Consider the following 20,307-nt stretch of genomic DNA (forward strand, 5'->3'; position numbering starts at 1 on the left):
CTGCACTGTGAGGTGGCTGTCAAAAAGCCAGGTACTATCTCGCTTCTTTGAGCTTTTGGATCCAGTGAAATTTCATGGAAGAGAAGGACAAGGACTATCCCAAGCTCTCAGACCTCAAGTCGATAATGGATCTGGAACAGTGCTCACAATGTTAACTGTTGAAAATTATTGATATTATCATGTTGGTGTGGTTATTTTCATCAGATCTAGTCGAGTAGAGATTTGTGTATGCGTGCGTACATGATTAAAAGATGTTTATGTGTATAATGTGGCTTTTTAGTAACAAAGAAAAAAAAATAATCAACTCGCCCCCGTTAACAACTATGATGTGGCTCTTTGTAGTAACACAGACGAAAAATTGGCTCTTAGTCGCTGAATGGTTGGCCACCCCTGTATTTGACCCTGATCTATCCTTTGAAATGCATGTAAAGAAAATTACTAGAACCGCTTTCTTCCATCTTCATAACATTGCTAAAATCCGTTCAATACTGTCTCCGTCGGATGCGGAAATTATAATTCATGCGTTTGTTACCTCTCGTCTCGATTACTGTAATGCACTACTCTCCGGTCTCCCGAAGTCCAAAATCAAGAGCCCTCAGCTGGTACAAAATGCCGCAGCGAGGCTTTTAACTAGGACAAAAAAGTACGATCACATAACACCGATTTTGGCTAACCTGCATTGGCTCCCAGTTAGCCTTAGATGTGATTTCAAGGTTCTCTTAGTATTATACAAAATCATACATGGACTTGCTCCCTCTTATCTTTCAGATCTGATATGCCCCTATGTCCCGGTCCGAAGCCTATATCAATTCCCAGTATCGCAATGTTGGCATATGCCTACTACTATTCAAGTACGGTGCCAAAACAGTTAAAGGTTTCCTAATCAAATGAATCAACACATTTAGCCACTTTAAGTCGGAAGAGTAAATCCAGGAAGTGTTGTTTCAAACTGTTGGCCAAAATGGGTGGAAACACGACTGGTGGCTCCACCTCTGCCTCCTCCCACTGTGTCAGTCATAAAAGTATACAAGTGAGACACTCTGATGGGACTTCACTCACAGAGATCTCATCATAGGTACACTGTGAGGACCATCCGGTTGAAACTTTTTGCAAGACATTCAACACTATAAAGGACAAAAATGGTGAGTTTCTTCTCAAGATTGCTATTATCGATGTTTGTTTTTTTGTGATCGAGCCACATCAGCTCGGCTAAGGAATGCAAGCGAGTGCATAAAGCAGAAATGAGAGGAAGCACAGTGGTGGAAAGGCGCCTCCAGGCATGTGACTGCGGCTTCAGTGAAGGTTAACACTTTCCATGTGGGGGCTTGAGGCCTGTTTGGCGGGAGGGCCTACGTGTTTGCCTTCCTGCCCAGGGGAGGCCCATGAGCTTTCCTTGACGACTTCTATATGAGATTTTTACCTGATAAAATTGGTTTCATAGAAAGAACCTTGGCTAAAGTGGTATATCCGGTTGTAGTCAGTTGTGTCGAGTCTTAGTTTTTTGTTGCGTATTAGTTGAGTAATGCATTGACCTCAAATTCAGGCGGGATGGGTGTGTTGAAACATTTACAGTGCGTAGTACAACTTCATTGGATGACACTTCCTGTTCAACCATTCAAGACATAACATTCATGGGAACGATAACAACCCTCATGTCTTTTTGGCATGGAATTGTAAACTTCAGCCTGATGTGGAGACAAGAACATTGTTTTCAGCATAGCGGACATTAGATCGAAGTTCATACCCAATTCGGATCAACAAATCTATGAGTCTGTACTTTCTATTTTATTGCGCAATTTCATGGCTTCTAAAATCAGTTTGGGTCAAAATAAACCCAAATTAAGTAAAAGGTGGTGTCTTTTACTATTTAGATCAATTTTATTTGGTGTTTGTGCAATATTTTGTGTTGTTTTAAACTAAATAAACTGTAGCTTTACTTTTTTTTTCTTTAGTAAAAATAGAACCATTTTTAGGGTTGTGCAGCAAAACACCTTTTGGGTTGATTTTAACTGATGACCCATTTTGTTGTTGTTGTGCGGACCCAATCTTATAGGTCGTTACAATTAAATGACCAATTCTTCAGGTGGGGTTGTTGGAGTTTTCAGAATAAATAATATCTAATACACAAAACCCAAATTCAAGGTATTTAAATACAGGATTTTATTTCCGAATATTTTCCATAGAAAAAAAAATATTAATTTTGTCACTGTATTTTTTTCAACAAAATAACAAAATTTTAAGTATATTCAAGGAAAAGACTACTTTAAAGTGACAACAGTGTACATTATAATCTACAAGTTTATTCTTCATAATATCTTTAGTGATGATTCATTTTGTCAGATGTTGTGCGTCTTTGTTGGTGATAATGGAATCCATATGGGATGTGAAATTAGATTTACTTATGTATTAGCAGTACATGATCGAGCGAGTTGTCAATGTTAGGAAATATATAAAATTGGCAGAAAGGGATTTGGTAGTTCTCTCCTAGTTTTTATGCACAGCAGGCAGACTGAAACGCCATCTTACAAGTTGTGGCTTCAATGGAAAAACACAAGAGATTCGTTGTGAACTCGTTTGAGGCCTGGCTATCTACAAAGAGAGAGAGCGAGAGAAAGAGAGAGAGAGAGAGAGCCTGGAATTTCACAGATTGGAATTTCACAACAACACAAACATTTCCATGCGCCATGTCCCATCCCCCTCTAGAGGAGAATGAAGTCCAGCACCAAAACCGTCACTAAGTTGTTGTTAGCACCTCATTTTGACAGAAAGTTGCTTTCAAATGTAATGCTACAGTTGATGATTTCGAAACTGTTTGCGAAGTTCTAGTTGACTGCTGGAGGCCAGACTACAAATGAGAACTAACTTGTTATGTCTTTGCATGCCCAGACCTCCCCTTCGCTCCTCTAAACTATCTTTCAAAAAACTTCCAAATTCCAGAACAGGGTGTGGAAGGAAGCGTCACCCTCACTAGCTGCTTGTTTATATACTTCCGGCTTGCTAGGCTACACATCGCGTTGTTATGCTTTGATTTGTGAACCTTTTAAAAAGTTTACCATCTTAAATCTCTTGCAGCGCGAGTGTATCTCCATCCATGTTGGCCAGGCTGGCGTCCAAATGGGCAACACCTGCTGGGAACTGTACTGCTTAGAGCACGGCATCCAGCCCGATGGCCAAATGCCAGAAAGCAGGAAGGCGGGAGGCTCTGATGATTCTTTTACCACTTTTTTTAGTGAGACAGGGACAGGCAAGTATGTGCCCCGGGCCATATTCGTCGACCTGGAGCCCACCGTCATTGGTAAGCTATCATTTTCTCGCACTTATATTTTAGCAGGGAATCGCAAATATTCATCTCCCAAGCCACTTCAACCTTAGTGTATCTAAGAGGTTCCAAAAGTGTTCACAGGACAGCCAAGAGAGATCTTCTGAGGGCTACCTTGCAGTGGGATATCTCACCAGGGATTAATGTATTAAGTATCCCAAGCCACATCATATGCCACCCTTTAACGCAATGCAGAGCCAACGGACATAGCCCCTTTAGTTTCTCCTGGAATGTCCTGAGGCAACACCTTGCAATAAGGTATGTACCCAGAAGATCTTACAAAGGAGGCATCCAACGCGAAATTCACATCATAAATATCCGTTCAATGCCAATATGCAGAAACTCTAAAGCCCCCACCATCAAGAAGAACACACAACCATCTTATGATCTATTAACAAATCTGCCGTTCTCTTCACCTGACCATCTAAATTCTGTATTTGTTGTTCCCAGAGTGGCTTTATTGTAATATGTCTTTTCCTGCTTCTCTACCTCCTCGCAGATGAGGTTCGCACAGGTACATATCGTCAGCTCTTCCATCCTGAGCAGCTCATCTCCGGGAAGGAGGACGCTGCCAACAACTACGCCCGTGGCCATTACACGGTTGGAAAAGAGCATATTGACAATGTGCTGGCCCGGATCCGTAAGCTGGTGAGAACTGGCAAAGCAATTCCAAATGGGTTCTGACCGTTACTTTTTGCACTATATTTCTAAGGCTCTGTGTCTTTTAAATTGTACATATTTTCTGTTCATAATGGACATAAAGAAGGATACATGTACCGTATATGATTTTTCACTTTTCCATATATCGTATACCATATATTATTCGAAACCAATTTACAATTCCCTTCTTTAATATCCGACATAGTATCCAAAACTGTGATTGATTCTGCGCAGACCAAAAGTCGCCAATCTTTTTTAGTGAAGAGTTACTTTTAGTTACTAATTAGACTGAAGGGCTACTAGGTTGGATATGTGTTTTAATACAAGACTTTATGTTACCCAATATGATCAGTCAGATACCAAAATGTACATTTTCCTCAAAAATCACAATGACCAATTACTTTTTTTAGAACCGGTCTAAAGGAATCTCCGGTGTTGTCAAGGGGCTCCTTGGTGCCCATGGCCACCACGTTGGTGACTTCTGGTATAGCGAATGATTCTCGACGTTGTTTGGCATATGGGAATCAAAATAGGCTAGTAGGCAAGTGAGTGTAACATTGGATGAGATTTTACAGAAAATTGAAATCTAAATCCAATTAATTACTATTAATAGTAGCGGCAGAAAAGATTGTTAGGTCGGCATTAGGCACTTCCTGTTAATGGTTTTATTTGAACCATTTTTCCACGGACTATAACGGCCTAATTTGCTGCCATTGGCACTTTAACTGTCTCATTTTTCCGCGGTATAATTATGAGAGGGTGAATTTAAATATCCCAAGGAAATTAATTGAAAAAGAAATCTGTCTAAGGGGAATTACAGTATTTTGCAAACGAAAGTTGTTTCCTAGATTGGTAGTTTCTTCAATGTAGACACAGTAAAAAATATTGTTTCACACCAATATTCTGAAGATGTATGTGATGCATTTTGAAAACAGACAAAAGATTCCTACAGTAAAACAGTAAAAAAGTACCAATAAAGCAATTTGTTTTTCCTGGTTGGAGGAACCACTGGCTTCGAACTTCAAAGCTCCATTCAGTTTTTCTTGTGCCTACCATGAATAAAAGATTTTTCACGCGTGTTGCATTACGCTGTGCTTCAAGAGCCCTCAAATCCTTGGTGATTTCTTGAGGCCCAAAAGGCTGCACAAGCCTACAATGGTAGATACAACAGCCCCTGATCTCAAACCTACATTACACTTAATACAAGCATCTTCTGGTCTACCCTCAACATGATCTTTTTTGAAAATGAAAAAAAAAAACACGATTTACAGACTGGAGCGTTTTGTAGCCTAGAGCGACATATAGTCAGATAGTCATTTTGGTTCCAAGGAACAAAATCACCAGCTTGTCCAAATGTGTGTCCTAATAAATAAAACCCATTGCACTTCACATTCACAGTTCAATTTCCAGATAAGCTTGCACATCACAAACACAGTTTGTGGTACCTGAAAAAATGTGGTATTGAACATACCTAGATTTTATAGTATTCATCAAAAGTCAATTGTATGTCCCTGTTACTGAAAATAAACTTATCATTAACAAATATCTAAAGGACATCGATTGTTGTATTTCAGTCCGACCAGTGCACTGGCCTCCAAGGTTTTCTGGTGTTCCATTCTTTTGGAGGGGGTACCGGTTCTGGTTTCACTTCTCTGCTGATGGAGCGCCTATCAGTGGACTTTGGCAAGAAATCCAAGCTGGAGTTCGCCATCTATCCGGCTCCTCAGGTGTCCACGGCTGTGGTGGAGCCGTATAACTCCATCCTCACCACACACACCACCTTGGAGCATTCAGACTGTGCCTTCATGGTTGACAACGAGGCCATCTACGACATCTGCCGCAGGAACCTGGACATAGACCGTCCGTCGTACACAAACCTGAATCGACTCATCAGCCAAATTGTCTCCTCCATCACCGCTTCTCTGCGCTTCGATGGAGCCCTGAATGTGGACCTGACCGAATTTCAGACCAACTTGGTGCCCTATCCCCGCATCCATTTCCCTCTGGCCACCTACGCCCCAGTCATCTCGGCGGAGAAGGCCTACCATGAGCAGCTCACTGTGGCCGAGATCACCAGCTCTTGCTTCGAGCCATCTAATCAGATGGTGAAATGCGACCCTCGGCATGGCAAGTACATGGCCTGCTGCCTGCTTTACCGCGGGGATGTGGTTCCCAAAGATGTGAACGTAGCCATCAGCACCATCAAAACCAAGCGCTCCATCCAATTTGTGGACTGGTGCCCCACCGGCTTCAAGGTGGGCATCAACTACCAGCCTCCCACCGTGGTTCCGGGAGGGGACCTGGCAAAGGTCCAAAGAGCCGTGTGCATGCTTAGCAATACCACTGCCATCGCTGAGGCCTGGGCCCGCCTAGATCACAAGTTTGACCTGATGTACGCCAAGAGAGCCTTTGTGCACTGGTATGTGGGCGAAGGCATGGAGGAGGGGGAATTCTCCGAAGCCAGGGAGGACATGGCTGCCCTGGAGAAGGACTACGAAGAGGTGGGTGTCGACTCTCTGGACCAAGAGGACGAAGACGGGGAAGAATATTAGAAAATGGAAGGGAACTGCTCATGGACTGAGCAGCTTCATTGTTGATATTGCAGATCGGGAAAGAAGTCAGTCTCATTAGCTTCAATTTTCCTATAATGCAATTCTTATGATTGAAACAATATGTCTGTGCCTTCTTCGCAAATAAAGTTGTTTGCATTTGTTTGTGTTGTTGTGTGTATAATATCACAGAAGAGCAAACTCAAACTTATCCAACAACACTCAAAAGTCCAGGTGCATGGTGCTGGGATTTCTTTGCTGGTGCACTGAAGGAGACCTTCAAGACCACTTTGTAGTAGATTGCAGGGCGATAGAGGTGGTATGGATGAGTGGCTTGTAAAGGTCACGAAGAACAAACGTAAATCCCGGGATGAGTTATTCTTACTTCAATTGAGTGTAGAAAGATAGTACCTCTTGCAGTCACACTGATGACTCAAACCTTTTTATTCAATGTTCTGGATAAGTGTTTGAGTGGTGCATTCAACAGAAATTGTAAGATATAATTCTTTTAATTTATTGACACCATTATATGACATTTTGTACATTTACTTCCTAATTTATATTTAACAAACAACAAAAGTATCATTTACACAACACAAATGATACATGGTTATTCAGAAAGTCAATCATCAAGATCAGGATTTTCTTCTGTTTGGATCCCTTATCAACACCTACATGTAGAATTTCTTATTCAAACCTATGGAGATCACAATATGTTTTGCTATTGTGCATCTCCTAGGAAACAACCAACACAATTGTATTTATCTTTAAAAACGAAAAATGGGTTTAAAGGGAAAGATCTTGTCAAGCTAACACATTTCGAAAACCTGGGTAACTACAAATGTTACCTGAAGATTAGAATGTGAACACAGTATCATTAAAGCTACTGCACAAACAATACACGTACTGTGTGTCTTTGTAATAACTCGTTTAAAAAAAAAATCACATTTTAAAAAACTGGACTGACGACTTATAAACGCACTGTCACGCAATCTCTTAAACGGGAAGTCAACCCAGACATGTTTTAACCACTTTGTATTCAGAGTAATGCGGCATATGCAAAACACAAACAAAGCAGCAAAGGCCAATCATCCCCAGGCAGTCGCTTTAATATTCACCTCATAATTGAGGTCAAAGTTGACTTCAAGCAGGTCTCACTTGTTTTCTGAAGCTGACACAATATTGACAAGCTTCTCACAATCGATTGACCAGTTTTGTTTGCACACTATTCACATTGAATTACATTTTTAAACATGTTTCTAGCATTTTTAACATCTGATGTTAAAAATGCTAGAAAAAGGTTTTTGTCTTTTTATTCTGCAGGGGTGTCCAAACTGCTAACTGAGGGCTTGTTTGTGGCCTGCTATTCAGTAATGTTCAGTCATGGGAGTCAGGCGAGGCACAGCCTCAACTGTCTTAATGGAAATATACAATAAAACATTAATTTGTTGTATTTATTCAATGTTTAAGTTCTTTCTTATTTAACTTCACATTTTTAAAGTTTTCTTTATCAAAACTGTTTAAGTTAATGCATTACGAATAATATTAGTAGCATTAGTAGGAGTAGTAGTATGTAACGGATTACTGTCCTGAGTGACTACAGATGCAGAGTAAGGCAGGGATTTAATTTGGCTTATGGCAGAGGGCAATAGTAAGATTAGGAATTTTGATTGGGTGGACACCTAAGCCCCAAACAATCGATTTAGCAATAGTATTAGAAGGCTATCAGCAAGTGAAGCTCTCCAGTAATTTATTTCTTGTTGCGTGGACTTTTTTCTATAAAGAAGGATCACTTGATGCTCTTATTCAAAAGGAGCAGAACATTGAGCTTATTTATAAGTAAAGGTAGAACAATAAATTGTTTCTTGTATGCTACAGTTTATACATTTGTTGCTATGCCAATCAGATGATGAATAAGATGTAAGTTCATTTCTTTGTAAATCTGACTGTGCCTAACCAGACACAGCCCTTACTGCGCATCACTAGTAATATTATATACAGTATGACACAAAAGCGAGTACTCTCCTCACATTTCTACAGATTTAATTATAATGTTGAATAAAACATCACTGAAGAAACATTGCCTTGACAACAAAAAGAAGTATGACAAGAAAGGCAACGACTTACTGGAAAGACATTCTCTGGTTTGATGAGACAAAGATGAATTTATTTGGCTCAGACTGTGTGAAGCATGTGTTGCGCGACCAGGTGAGGAGTACAAACATGTATGAGTTGTGCTTTAGGTCGAGCATTGTTTTTGGAATGTCATGGTTTGGGGCTGCATGAGTGCAACTGGAGTTCGGGAAATGAATTTCATTGAGGAAAACCATGAACTCAAGCATGTACTGTAATCCCATTCCGCCAGAAACTGGGTCACAAGGCATATTTCAGCCTAATTATGACTCTAAAAACACTTCTAAAATGACAAATGGTTTTCTAAAGGGGCTAAAGGTAAAGGGGATGAACTGGCCAAGCACCTCTCCAGATATATATCCAATAGAACATATTTGGGGCATCCTCAAGCGGAAGGTGGAGAAGCACAAGTTATCGAAAATCTTCCAGCTCTGTCAAGTTGTCATGGAGGAGTGGAAGATTATTTCAGTTGCAATCCTTGAGGCTCTGGTGAAAGAGCCAGGAGGATAAAAGTGGCTCTTCAAAATCATGGTGGCCACACTTACCGGTAATATTGAGCTTCAGGAACTTTTACTTAAGGGTACACTAACTTTTGTTACCAGGGGTTTAGCTACCGTATTTTCCGCACTATAAGGCGCACCGGGTTATAGGGCGCACCCCGAAAAAATAGTTTTTGGTCCTATTTTTGACATATATAAGACGCACCGGATTATAAGGCGCTACAATGGGAACGTGGACAAAACAGTCAGATAGTTCAGTCCAACTTATTACCCCCTTAACATTCCGAAAGCTTGCAAAGACGCAAATACGTGTCGAGAACACGTGCGAATGCGGTGTCCGTAAGATGTCACTCAAATGCATCGTTCCATCATTCGGAAGGTTAAAGTCTTGGGATTCAAGAAATGATAACCATTCCTTCGTATCTATTTTCTTTTTCGCTCGCAACTTTACTGTGCATATGACAATAAACACTTGGAATTGAGTTGAATTTAAAAATAGACACTCCATTCCATCCATTAGCTGCACCGCTTATCACAGAAACATCGAGTTCAGTCTGAAACAAGACAATATAAAACCGGGAATAGCTCACCAAAGTCATTGTGTTCATAATAATGTGCAGGCAATGTCCTCTTATATCCGTGAGGGTAGTAAATCCAGGAGAATACAATATTTACAAATACAGAATAGAAAAAAATGCTTTCTCTATGCCATCGGCCACATGCTATACGCATTCATCTTTTTCGGCCAATTGCAGGCTTTGTTTCGCTGTTTAAGCCAATGGCAGCCTGTACATTATAAAAAGGATCCGCCTCTTGACCTCCGAATAACTTAAGCCAATAGTGATCGATTCAACTGATGATTGACACATCTTTTTCGGCCAATTGCAGGCTTTGTTTGCCGTTTGAGCCAATGGCAGTCTGTAAATGATAAAAAGGATCCGCCTCTTGACCTCCGAATAACTTTAGCCAATAGTGATCGATTCAACTGATGATTGACACATTGGTTAGCCAATGAAACGCCGGTAAATAAATCCCACCATCCACCGCGTACTACTTGGCGTTCGGGGGAAAATCGAGTCGGCGGCTGCAAGTTAGTTGGAAAACTTAATGTTGATCCATAAATAAGGCGCATTGTATTATAAGGCGCATGGTCAGCTTTTGAAAAAAATAAAGGCTTTTAGGTGCGCCTTATAGTGCGGAAAATACGGTACTAATGGCTATAATTTGAGTTTTTGAGGGGAAACATATATTTACACTCCTATATAAGCTTTACACAGACTACCTTTATTGTGTCAAAGTTATGTTTCTTCAGTGATGTTCAATTAAACATTATGATGAAATCTCTGCATAAATGTGAGGGGTGTACTCACCTTTCTGACATACTGTACATTTTGGCGATATTGCAAACTTTATCAGAGATATTTTCTTTCTCAAAATATTCACCAAAACAATTTTACCATGATGAGACTATTTTAGGAATAGAAGGTAGAAAAAGTACACATTGGTACTTAGAAATGAACAGGTTTTCCTTTTTAGACTATTAACGATTCCATATAACTTCTAATGCCATAATTGCATCATTTTAGCTTCCATTAAATCCCGCTGCTAGCTTGGCTCGTGCTCATAGCTTAGCTTGCACTCTACAGTAAGAGTGAGTGATTATCAAATTAAAATTTGTGTCATGACACTCATCTTCAATTTAAAGTGGCTGTAATACTACTTAGGAGAAAATAGTGTGGCTGGTGAACAAGTGGTTTGGTTTTTACATTTTGCGGAGGGATATTTAACTTATTCGCTGCCATGGGCAGTATACCCATCACAGATCTACTTTCGCTAGGCTGCCATAGACTGCTATACACATCAAAGATCCGTTCTAGTTCGATTGCTGCAGACAGCTATCATTATAAAGATGTATTTTAGCTAGCCTGATGTCAATGTGTATAAACATTAGAGACCCATTTGAGCAAGACCTGCAGTGAATTGAATTCACTAGGACACTGTAATATTTGGGACACAACGAGGGACACCTTAATATTAGACCACTAGATGTCTCTGTTTTGTGTATCACAGCCAAAAATTAGTGCTAGAAAGCATGAGGAACAACACAAACTACAGAAACTCAATGTGCCAAACTGCCCAGTTTTTCACAATGTTTTTGTTTTTTGGGCTTATCCTTAGCAGCACATTTGTGGGGGTGTTATTTAACTCATTCGCTGCCATGGACAGCTATAGATGTCAAAGATCCACTATTGTTAGACCGCCACAATGTACGAAAGACATCAAAGCATTCTAGCTAGACCGCCATGGACGGCTATAGAAGTCAAACATCCACTTTTGCTAATCTGCCGTCGACTGCTATAGACTTCAAAAATCCATTCTAGCTAGAATGCCATAGGTGGCTGTTAAGTACAAAGATGCATTTTAGCTAGGCTACAGTTAACGGCTATGGATGTCAAAAATCAATTTTAGCGAGGCGGGCAGTGAATGAGTTAAGAGGTCCTTGTCTCCCTTGTGAAAGACATTTGAACACCCCTGTTGTAAATCCTCGGTAATCTATCACATATTGTGTTAGGAGTGTAAAAGCCACACATGATTCTAATGTGGAAATCCTCACTCATCTTCCACTTGCCTGTCTAGTAACGATGATGCCTCCAAAAGGCACCCTCGGAAATAACCAACTAGTGAGTGCCTCAGTTGAATCTGGCTAGTTCTTGACAGGAAGTGGCCCTCGTCAGGGTAGATCTGTAGAAGAAAGCTGAGGAGTCAACACTTGGAGGACTTTATAGTTTGTGGCACTCGTGTTACCTGCATGGTGTAGTTGGCTCCCACACTGATCAAGTGCTTGATGAGTTCAGCCGAGTGATGGAAGTGAACATTTGCTGAGGAGAACATCAACATTGTTTACATTCACTCCTGAACAATTAAATAGAAATGTGCATCTACCGTCAGCGGTGCCATGGGCTAGAAAAAGAGTTCCTCCCGGCAGACCTTTCATGTCTGGGAGAACTTTGGACATCTGGAAATAACGAGATTAGGTTATTAAAATAAAGTTGTGCCTTTCTCACTACATATGCATACTGGATTCTAGGACCAAACCCAATTGTGAATGTGTTGACAGGAAAATCAAGATTTGGTGCCCTAGATGAGATGATTTTGCAAAGGAAATGCACTTAAAATTTAGATAAAGATAGTTATATAAAAAAAATAAAAAAAAAATCTGAATTGACTGACATGTTGTTATACAGTGCTAGCATTTAACTGTAGCTCAAACAACACTAATGCTAACGCTGTGTACTTAACATAACATCATTCAAGTTATCATTTGAGTTTCAGCTTTATTGTATAACATTTGAAAACTGACAAAAACAACTGCTGTTAATGATTTCCTTTGAATTTAAAGGCTAGTTCCAAACAACTGTTTGAAAAAATACTCTTGATCAATTTATATACAGAAGGCACTTTTGTCTGAAGGCATGCCCTTCTGGCCCACCTAAAATGAACTGCACTGTTTTGGCCTCGATCCATTAGTCTCAGCCGACCATTGCTGCAAGTTGGAGCCGGCAGACCATATTGCAGGGTGCTTTGGTTCACACAGGATAAACGAGTGATTACAGTATATTTAATATTCAGCGAAAATCTTTCTAAACTAAGTGTCAACTAATTGTTTTATAGATTATTGTAGATTATCTTGAACTTATTTCACAAATATTTGCTGTATTGTCGTTATCGTGATTTGTTTCATTGTATCACATATGACGGTGACATACCACATGTTTTTGTCTGTTCACCTTGTCCCCAGTCAATGTCACTAAAAGAACAACCTCCGCCCCACTATCACAGAAGTAGAGCGAGCACTCTGGCCCAATTCTTTGCAACCTACTTTTAAGAAAACTGTTTATCTCTGACCTTCAATTATATTGATGTCTACTAAGTAGAACTTTTAAAATCCTGACCTAAAACCTGACATAAAGTGGAAATTAATAACCAGAAGAAGCTCACTTGATATCTGTTCTCCTCTGTTGAAGGCATGCCAAAATATCGCTCGGAGAATGCTGAGGCTGGAAGAAATAAATAAAAACATTTCTTAGTGTATTTACTTCTTAAAGGATAAAAAAATAACACAGGACTTACCATACATGGTCCAGTCAACAACGGGAGCCTGAGCTGCTGCGCATCGGATCGTCCCCTCTGTGGACTTGATCAGCATTAATGTAAGGTAGCCGCCGTAATCCTGCAGGGACAAACAATTTTCTGTACAAGGAATTTGACTTTTAATTGCAGGCGTGACGAAAACAGATAATTGCGCTGAAGTATATAACCAAAGCGGAGAAATGCTCACTTCTCCGAAAACGCCGACTCTAGTTGGATCGATGAAGGGGAGCTTCACCAAGTACCTGGAGAGGAAAGACTCATGTATATCATGTGTTTTCTCATTATAGGATATACAATTAAGGAACATTTTCAACAGTAACAGTTTTGTGGTTGTTTAACCATTTGGATTTGAAATAAAATTCTCTACATTCAAGGTATTTTGACCATGGATTGTCTACACCTTTGCGGTGTTGTAACTTTGTCATTTCCCTTTTTTTTTACATCCAACCACTCAAAATGTTCATGGGGACCATATATGTATTTTGTATGCCCTATGTAGAATGCCTTTTTCAATTCTTTCTTTGATGATAGCTCATGATACCTCAAGACAACATATGTAAAAATACATCCCAAGCAATGTTTCCTCTAAGCTGCGTGTGTGCGCAATTGCGCATTATATATATACACTACCCAGAAGAAAATCTAGCCAGCTCACAAAAATGAGGGCTCGAAATTGCTAATTAAAAAGCGAATTCAGTCCAAGTTACTGTGCATGAAGGTAAAAATACATGCGTTGCCCTGACGCTGTGTTCTAAATGCGGTATTTTGAAGTCAATGTTGAGGTACAACGAAGTTGAGTAAAGTCAGTAGAGTTTTTTGAGAACCGGCTTCTTCGGCTCGGCTCACTAAAAAGAACCGGCTCTTTCGGGTCCCAAACGGCTCTTCAGGTTGTTTTTGCTTCTTTAATCCCTTCACAACCAAATATTACGTAAAATTGTGCACAAAATTACTTAAAGGAAGAAGGTGAAATAGAACAAAAAATAAAAAAAATACCAAAATGAAAAAGTAGTGAAAAGCTGAGAAAAAAATGAAACAAAAGGAGAGAAAAAGAGAAAAAAAGAGCAGTAAAAATTCAGAAAAAAGACAGAAGAAAAGAAAAGCAAAAAAAGGGAAAAAAGGTAATAGAGAACTAAAAAGCAAGAAAAAAGTAACAGCTAGGAAAAAATAAACACAATGAGTTTTTTTTTTTAAAGAAATTTAAAAAAAGGAGAAAAGCAGGAAAAAAGTTTATGTTGCATTCAAATAATTTCCATTTATATCAAGTCAATCTTGTTGCCAACATTGTACTTCCACTAAAAATGTAATTAAATACAGTTCTGTATCGTGCAACTGACTAAATAAGCCCCCAAAAATGTTGGTATTATGCGACAAAAAATACCAGTAATAAAAGAAATGGAAATCTTGTGAGAGAATTGTAAAAACAAATGACGTTTGTAGGCCCTGCAACCTTTGCAATCGTACTTTAGTCAATTTATTTAAAAGTGAAAATTAATTTTGCACTGCCGGAAACTCAGCAAAATGTAACGTGATGTCAAGTTTTGGACATGTTTGATAATGATTTAGTTGCCACACTTGGGGTTGCTGTTGCTCACTGTTGTTTCAAGCGTTGCTCACCGACTTTGTGTGAATGCTCAGACCCGTGGAAAATTACAGGGAACATTGATCCCAAGGGTTAAGGAAATAATAATTATTAGATAGCTGTGAAGTTTAAACTTTAGTAGACACTCAGATTAAGGTGAAAATGCATCAATGGATTTAACATTTGGAAGGAGGATCGGGAGAGGAAATTTTCGTAAATAGAATTTCATCCCTACCTTAAGCCTTCCTCTGAGCACCTTCTTTTTATTAAATCTTCAAGGTGACCGAAATAAGATCAGCTTTAAAGGGTGTGGTGATCAACGAACAGCAACATGCGTGCTGGATAGTGACAATGATATAACAGTCAAACAGCGAACAACGGTGAGTCAAAATATAAGTAACTGGCACCTTATAAAATCATGCATGTGTCCAATACTAAAAACAGAATAAATTTATCAATAGCCCAAGGGTGTGGAAAATTACCTGCAGCTGTTCAGGCGTTTTAATATGGCCGGCCGAATTGATATTGGTAAAAATACAATGATTCGGTATAGTCAAGTCAAGTCATTTTAATTTGTATAGCCCTTAATCACAAAGAGTCTCAAAGGGTTGCACAGGTTATTGCACTATTATTACACCATCCCCTGATCTGAAAACCAACACGAGGGCAAGGAAAAACTAAAAAACCTCAACATGAGGAAAATGAAGAAACCTTGAGAAGGGACTGCACATGTGGTAATCCCCCTTTCAGGATGACCAGACTGCAATGGATGTTGCAAGTACAAATAGTATAGAGATATTGTCAACAAAAAATATAGGTTATTCATATGCTATAGAGTAGAAGTGTGTTTTAAGCTAAGATTTAAAAATTTCCACTGAGGTTGCAGATCGGATCACAGGGGGAAGAGCATTCCACAGCACCGGTGCCCGGATGGAGAACGCTCTCGAACCTGTATACAATTGTGAATAAAGTACTACTGATAAAAATTATGTTTTGTAATCAGTGTTCCTTTGAGGGTCTCCCAACTTCATGAGAAGTATATTTTTCACAAAGCATTATTGTGTACTGCCCAACATTTAAATTGCTGGCTTCATTTTTTTGTACTTGATATTTATTTTTTTACCATGTATTTTTTAATTTTCAAAATATGTACTAAATTTGCAGGGAAGAAAAAAAAATCCCCCTGAGCTTGTCATATTGCATCTTAAGTGTTTCTCATATATAATCAAATTTAGTGCTTTAAGATAGGATGGTGGCAGCACGGCAGCGCAGTGGTTAGCGCTTGTGCGGCACAGTTCATGTCATGGGAACCTGTCCTGGGTTCAAATCCAGCTCCAGACTTCCTGTGCGGAGTTTGTATGTTCTCCCCGTGCTTGCGTGGGTTTCCTCCGGGCACTCCGGTTTCCTCCCACGTTCCAAAAACATGCATTTCAGGTGAATTGGCCGGTCCAAAATTGTCCCTAGGTGTGAATGAGCGAATGAGTTGTCTGTCCCTGCGTGCCCTGCGATTGGCTGGCAACCAGTTCAGGGTGTCCCCTGCCCACTGCCCGGAGATGGCTGGGATGGGCTCCAGCCCTCCCGCGACCCTAATGAGGATAAGCGGTACGGCTAATGAGGGGGGGGGGGAAGATAGGATGGTGTCTGTTAAGTCATAAAGCACTTTTTCAAGGCATTACATCTTCAGGGAAAACGATCTCTAGAATATTTCCAAATAATAATCTGCTTCAAGTTTGATTGGAATATACTTCACGGAACCAAAGAACTAGAGGTATCAGAAATCAATATCGGTGACTTCTCAAGAGTTAAGTATGCGTACAGGTATCGGTCTGAAAATCAGTAGCATCAATCATCTTTAAAAAAATTACAAGATATAATGTAAATCCTTTCTTTCTATAAAAATGATTTTTTTTCTTTCGTTTTTTTGACGATAAAGAATTTAAATCCTTTGATATTCGGCCTGACAGCAAAATTGTCGGAAAATCGGAGTAGAGACATAATACAATCAACAAGGTTATGGAGGAACAAATATTCTAAAATCTAAAATCAAAAATAGATAAATCATTTGAAAAAAATAATACAAATGAGGTTGTAGTGGGATATTCTTGTAAACAAAAGTATTCGTATCCATAATTGATATTAGTGTCTTCTAAAGAATTGAGTATTCGTCTGAAAATTAGTGGCATCAAGGATTCCTCAAAGAGATGAACATTGTCAAATTAATTAAATGATTCTCCCACATTTTTAGAAAAAAGATAAATCCTTCGATAGTTTGCAAGTTTATGCTCAAAGGTTTAAATTTAACTGTATCAATTCCTCGTATCGTCCTGACATTTCTTCCACTTTTTGTGATGTTTGCCTCTTGCTTTTACAGCGTTTTGATTCAGGTTCCGACACCGCGACTTGATAATTGCAACCCCCAAAAGTTAAAAATTACAATATACTTATCTTTTGGTCTGTCGGAAGTAACATGAAGGAACACACATGGGCACAGTGGCATCACACTGCTCATTTTGTTTGCGACAAAATCATGATAAGGAATGGAGGCTAATGCGGCTAACTTGTTTGATTTGCTGTTTCTTGATATACGGTGCATAGCGGATGGTAACAGTTCATTTGGGTTTTTCTCCCACGCCATTTCCTTAAAATGCATAAAGACTGCACTTTTTAAGGCAAAAAGTTCTGGTTGACAGGTATGTGGCAGCCAGATTGAAATGTGTTATCCAATTTCACAATGATGCACTGAATATTTTCACAAATACGTACGCGAGGGCCGCTATCTGATCCTCAACGTCCACCTGTCCAATGTTCCGGTGGAGCTGATGCAACATCCTGTGGTAAGAAGACCAGAATGAGCTGCTCATCCAATCGGACATCTTCAATCTTCTCCATACCATTGACCTCGAGATCCCGAACCTCGACCATCAAGCCGAGCAACGATCACCTGCTGAGAGCCCACCAGAACCCGGTCCCAGTCAAGACTAAACTCCTGCGTGACCGCCTGATCGCCAGGAGAGCTGCCGCTATTGAGGGAAAGCAGTGACGTGGAGTCAGGTGAGATAGTGCCTCACCTGTTATCATGGAAATTAAAATGGATTACTTTATTCCCTTGATACTTCGTGCTTAGCACTTTGTGGCCTCAGTGCGGTTTGAAAAATATTCAGAGGAGTTGCTTATATATATATGTATACACACACACACGCACGCACGCACGCACGCACACACACACACAGAGGGTTGGGTAGGGTTACTTTAACTTGATTACTTTCAATTACTTTTGGATTAATCCAATGCCAAACCTGCTGATAAAAGACAAAAGAAACTAAATATGAATAAAATGATGACTCACAACACGTGGTAAGCTTTCTCTCCTGGCTTTGATCTCCGGCAAAACTAACATTAAATGCGACAGAAACAAAAGGAAAATAAATCCAAACAGCTTGCCAACATCATTTTTGCCGTTCCATGTATTCCGTTACTCCCCAAGCTTGCACAAAATTTAGTCGTTTTATTCATATTTAGTTTATTTTGTCTTTTATTAGCATATTTGGTATTGGAGTAATCCAAAAGTAATTGAAAGTAATCCAGTTAAAGTAACCCTGCCCAACCCTGTACATACATACAAAAGTCCAATTATCCCGTGATTTATTTCTTGTTGCGTGGACTTTTTTCATAATGGAGGATCTATTTATGCTTTTATTCAAAAGGAGCAGCACATAGACTTCATTTATGGGTTAAATTAGGACAGAAAACACATTGTTTTCCTATGCTACAGTTTATACATTGCTCTCAAACAGGTAGGTTAATTTGTTTGTAAATCTGACTGCGCCTCACCAGAAACAAACTTCACAGCACCTAACTGCAATGCAAGGTATAAAATGTTAGTCTTGGTTAAAGATGTCACGAAAAAAAGAAAGTTGGAATTAATTAGGAAAAGTTTCTTAAGAGGTTTAACCGTAAAGTCGATGGATTAACATAAGGTAACCTCTGCCCGAGCTATTAGCGGCATCACCACTTAAATATTGCACTCAGTGTTAATGATGCTATGCTTTAAATAGTTATCGGGTTGCAGCAGATTTGAAGTATAAATATGATATGATAGTTCATGTATTTTTGGCTAGTGTTCAATCCAATGTTTGTTTTGTTTTTACTGTAAGAAAATGTTGTACCACTACGAGGCACTGAATATGACACACGGTCCCTTTTTCAATTTCACGAAATGAAATGAAATGATCTGCATTTATATAGCGCTTTTCAAGTCAATGACTTCCCAAAGCGCTTTACAATGTGCTCCACATTTCCCGATAGCGGCCTTGCAGCCATGTAAGGCGCTAACCTACAAAATAGAAACTTCTTTACTCCAAAAACAATCTCAAGATATCCTCAAATGATTAAAATAATTGTTAAATTCTTCTTGTATTTTTTTCTTTGCAGGTATATGAATGCATGTTTATTTGAAAGTCCATTTGTTTTGCCTATTATTTAAATCAATCATGTTTTTTTAATTAATTAAGTTTTTTTTTACCAGTAGGTAATAAATAACGTTTGGGTCCTTGGGACTACCCTGCCAGTTTAATACGTTTATTTTTCTTTTGCCCTTTTGACTGAGCACTTGTGAATCCCCTAATCCAGGGTCTGTAAATCATTCTTGCCCAGAATATTCTGTGATAATAAAATTTCAAACAAACTGCTCATTTAAGCAACAGCTCCGGTTGTATCTACTTCACAACCTGGATGTTATGAACATGCAGAAAAACAAGTCATTCCTCTTCATTTTTGGTGACCCTGAACACAAAACCCATTTTACTGCAGCTAAAATGTCATGGAAGAGGATGAAAAATCCGAGAGGACGATGCAGTGAATGCAAAGGCGGGACTCACATGATGAGCAGTAGGCCGTAGAGGGAGGACTCAGAGAAGTCAACAGGAAGGATGAGCTTCAAGGGCAGCTCTACATGAAAGGGCATAGAGTAACTCGGTCTGGTATTATTTTGGTAACCTTTGATTGTACGTCTCAATCCTACCATCGTTTTGATGACGCACTGTGTGGATTTGAATCCGAACAGTTCTTTTAGAGGACAGCAGCGACTGCAAGGGGCTATTGTTCTCTAGGATAAAATATGCTGATACAAATAGGGATGAACCAAAACAGCAAATAAGTAAGGTAGGCAACGGTTAGTTCTGGAAACCGAAAACGGCATGGTTTAGCAGCCTGAACCAAAAAGATATTAAAAAGATATAAGTTGTACAGAAAAATAATGATTCAAGTACTATTCCAATGATCTAAACACAAGTAATTTTGTCGGTAACTTTGACATTCGTACTGAGACTGCAAAAACTCATGTTAATATTTTGCTAAGGAAAAAAACTGTTTATTTGTCTAGCTCTTAACCACAAAAAGTTTGAAAGGGCTTCAAAG

At 39.4% G+C, this 20,307-nt stretch overlaps 2 protein-coding genes across 5 annotated transcripts in view; one reads left to right on the forward strand and one right to left on the reverse strand.

The window, feature by feature from the left end:
• The first annotated feature begins 1,015 nt into the window (after window positions 1-1,015).
• LOC148370229 (tubulin alpha chain-like) lies at window positions 1,016-6,691 on the forward strand. The gene is made up of 4 exons (XM_088332640.1): window positions 1,016-1,142; window positions 3,073-3,295; window positions 3,819-3,967; window positions 5,554-6,691. The coding sequence occupies exons 1-4, from the start codon at window positions 1,140-1,142 to the stop codon at window positions 6,529-6,531; spliced, it is 1,353 nt and encodes a 450-aa protein (XP_088188766.1). The 5' UTR covers window positions 1,016-1,139; the 3' UTR covers window positions 6,532-6,691.
• A 335-nt stretch (window positions 6,692-7,026) lies between these two features.
• The window catches only part of LOC148370230 (inactive dipeptidyl peptidase 10-like), a 61,694-nt gene continuing 48,413 nt past the window's right edge, over window positions 7,027-20,307 (reverse strand). For all 4 annotated transcript variants that reach the window (XM_088332636.1, XM_088332638.1, XM_088332637.1 and 1 more), the window contains 10 exons: window positions 19,913-20,011; window positions 19,770-19,839; window positions 17,784-17,912; window positions 17,656-17,721; window positions 13,501-13,555; window positions 13,293-13,392; window positions 13,161-13,219; window positions 12,105-12,177; window positions 11,967-12,040; window positions 7,027-11,903 (listed from right to left, as the gene is read on the reverse strand). In XM_088332636.1, the coding sequence (XP_088188762.1) occupies window positions 11,772-11,903; window positions 11,967-12,040; window positions 12,105-12,177; window positions 13,161-13,219; window positions 13,293-13,392; window positions 13,501-13,555; window positions 17,656-17,721; window positions 17,784-17,912; window positions 19,770-19,839; window positions 19,913-20,011 (857 nt within the window). In that variant the 3' untranslated portion in view covers window positions 7,027-11,771. The remainder of the gene's footprint in view (window positions 11,904-11,966; window positions 12,041-12,104; window positions 12,178-13,160; window positions 13,220-13,292; window positions 13,393-13,500; window positions 13,556-17,655; window positions 17,722-17,783; window positions 17,913-19,769; window positions 19,840-19,912; window positions 20,012-20,307) is intronic.

This window comes from Urocampus carinirostris, chromosome 3 (genome assembly GCF_059441175.1).
Source record: "Urocampus carinirostris isolate Australia breed hairy pipefish chromosome 3, RoL_Ucar_1.0, whole genome shotgun sequence".
Classification (NCBI taxonomy): Eukaryota; Metazoa; Chordata; class Actinopteri; order Syngnathiformes; family Syngnathidae; genus Urocampus; species Urocampus carinirostris.

Bases quoted from the DNA above. Each gene is read 5' to 3' on its own strand.
- LOC148370229 (XM_088332640.1), top strand. The intron at 3,296-3,818 runs GTAAGCTATCAT...ACCTCCTCGCAG, and splicing joins CCTGGAGCCCACCGTCATTG to ATGAGGTTCGCACAGGTACA. The intron at 3,968-5,553 runs GTGAGAACTGGC...GTTGTATTTCAG, and splicing joins TGGCCCGGATCCGTAAGCTG to TCCGACCAGTGCACTGGCCT.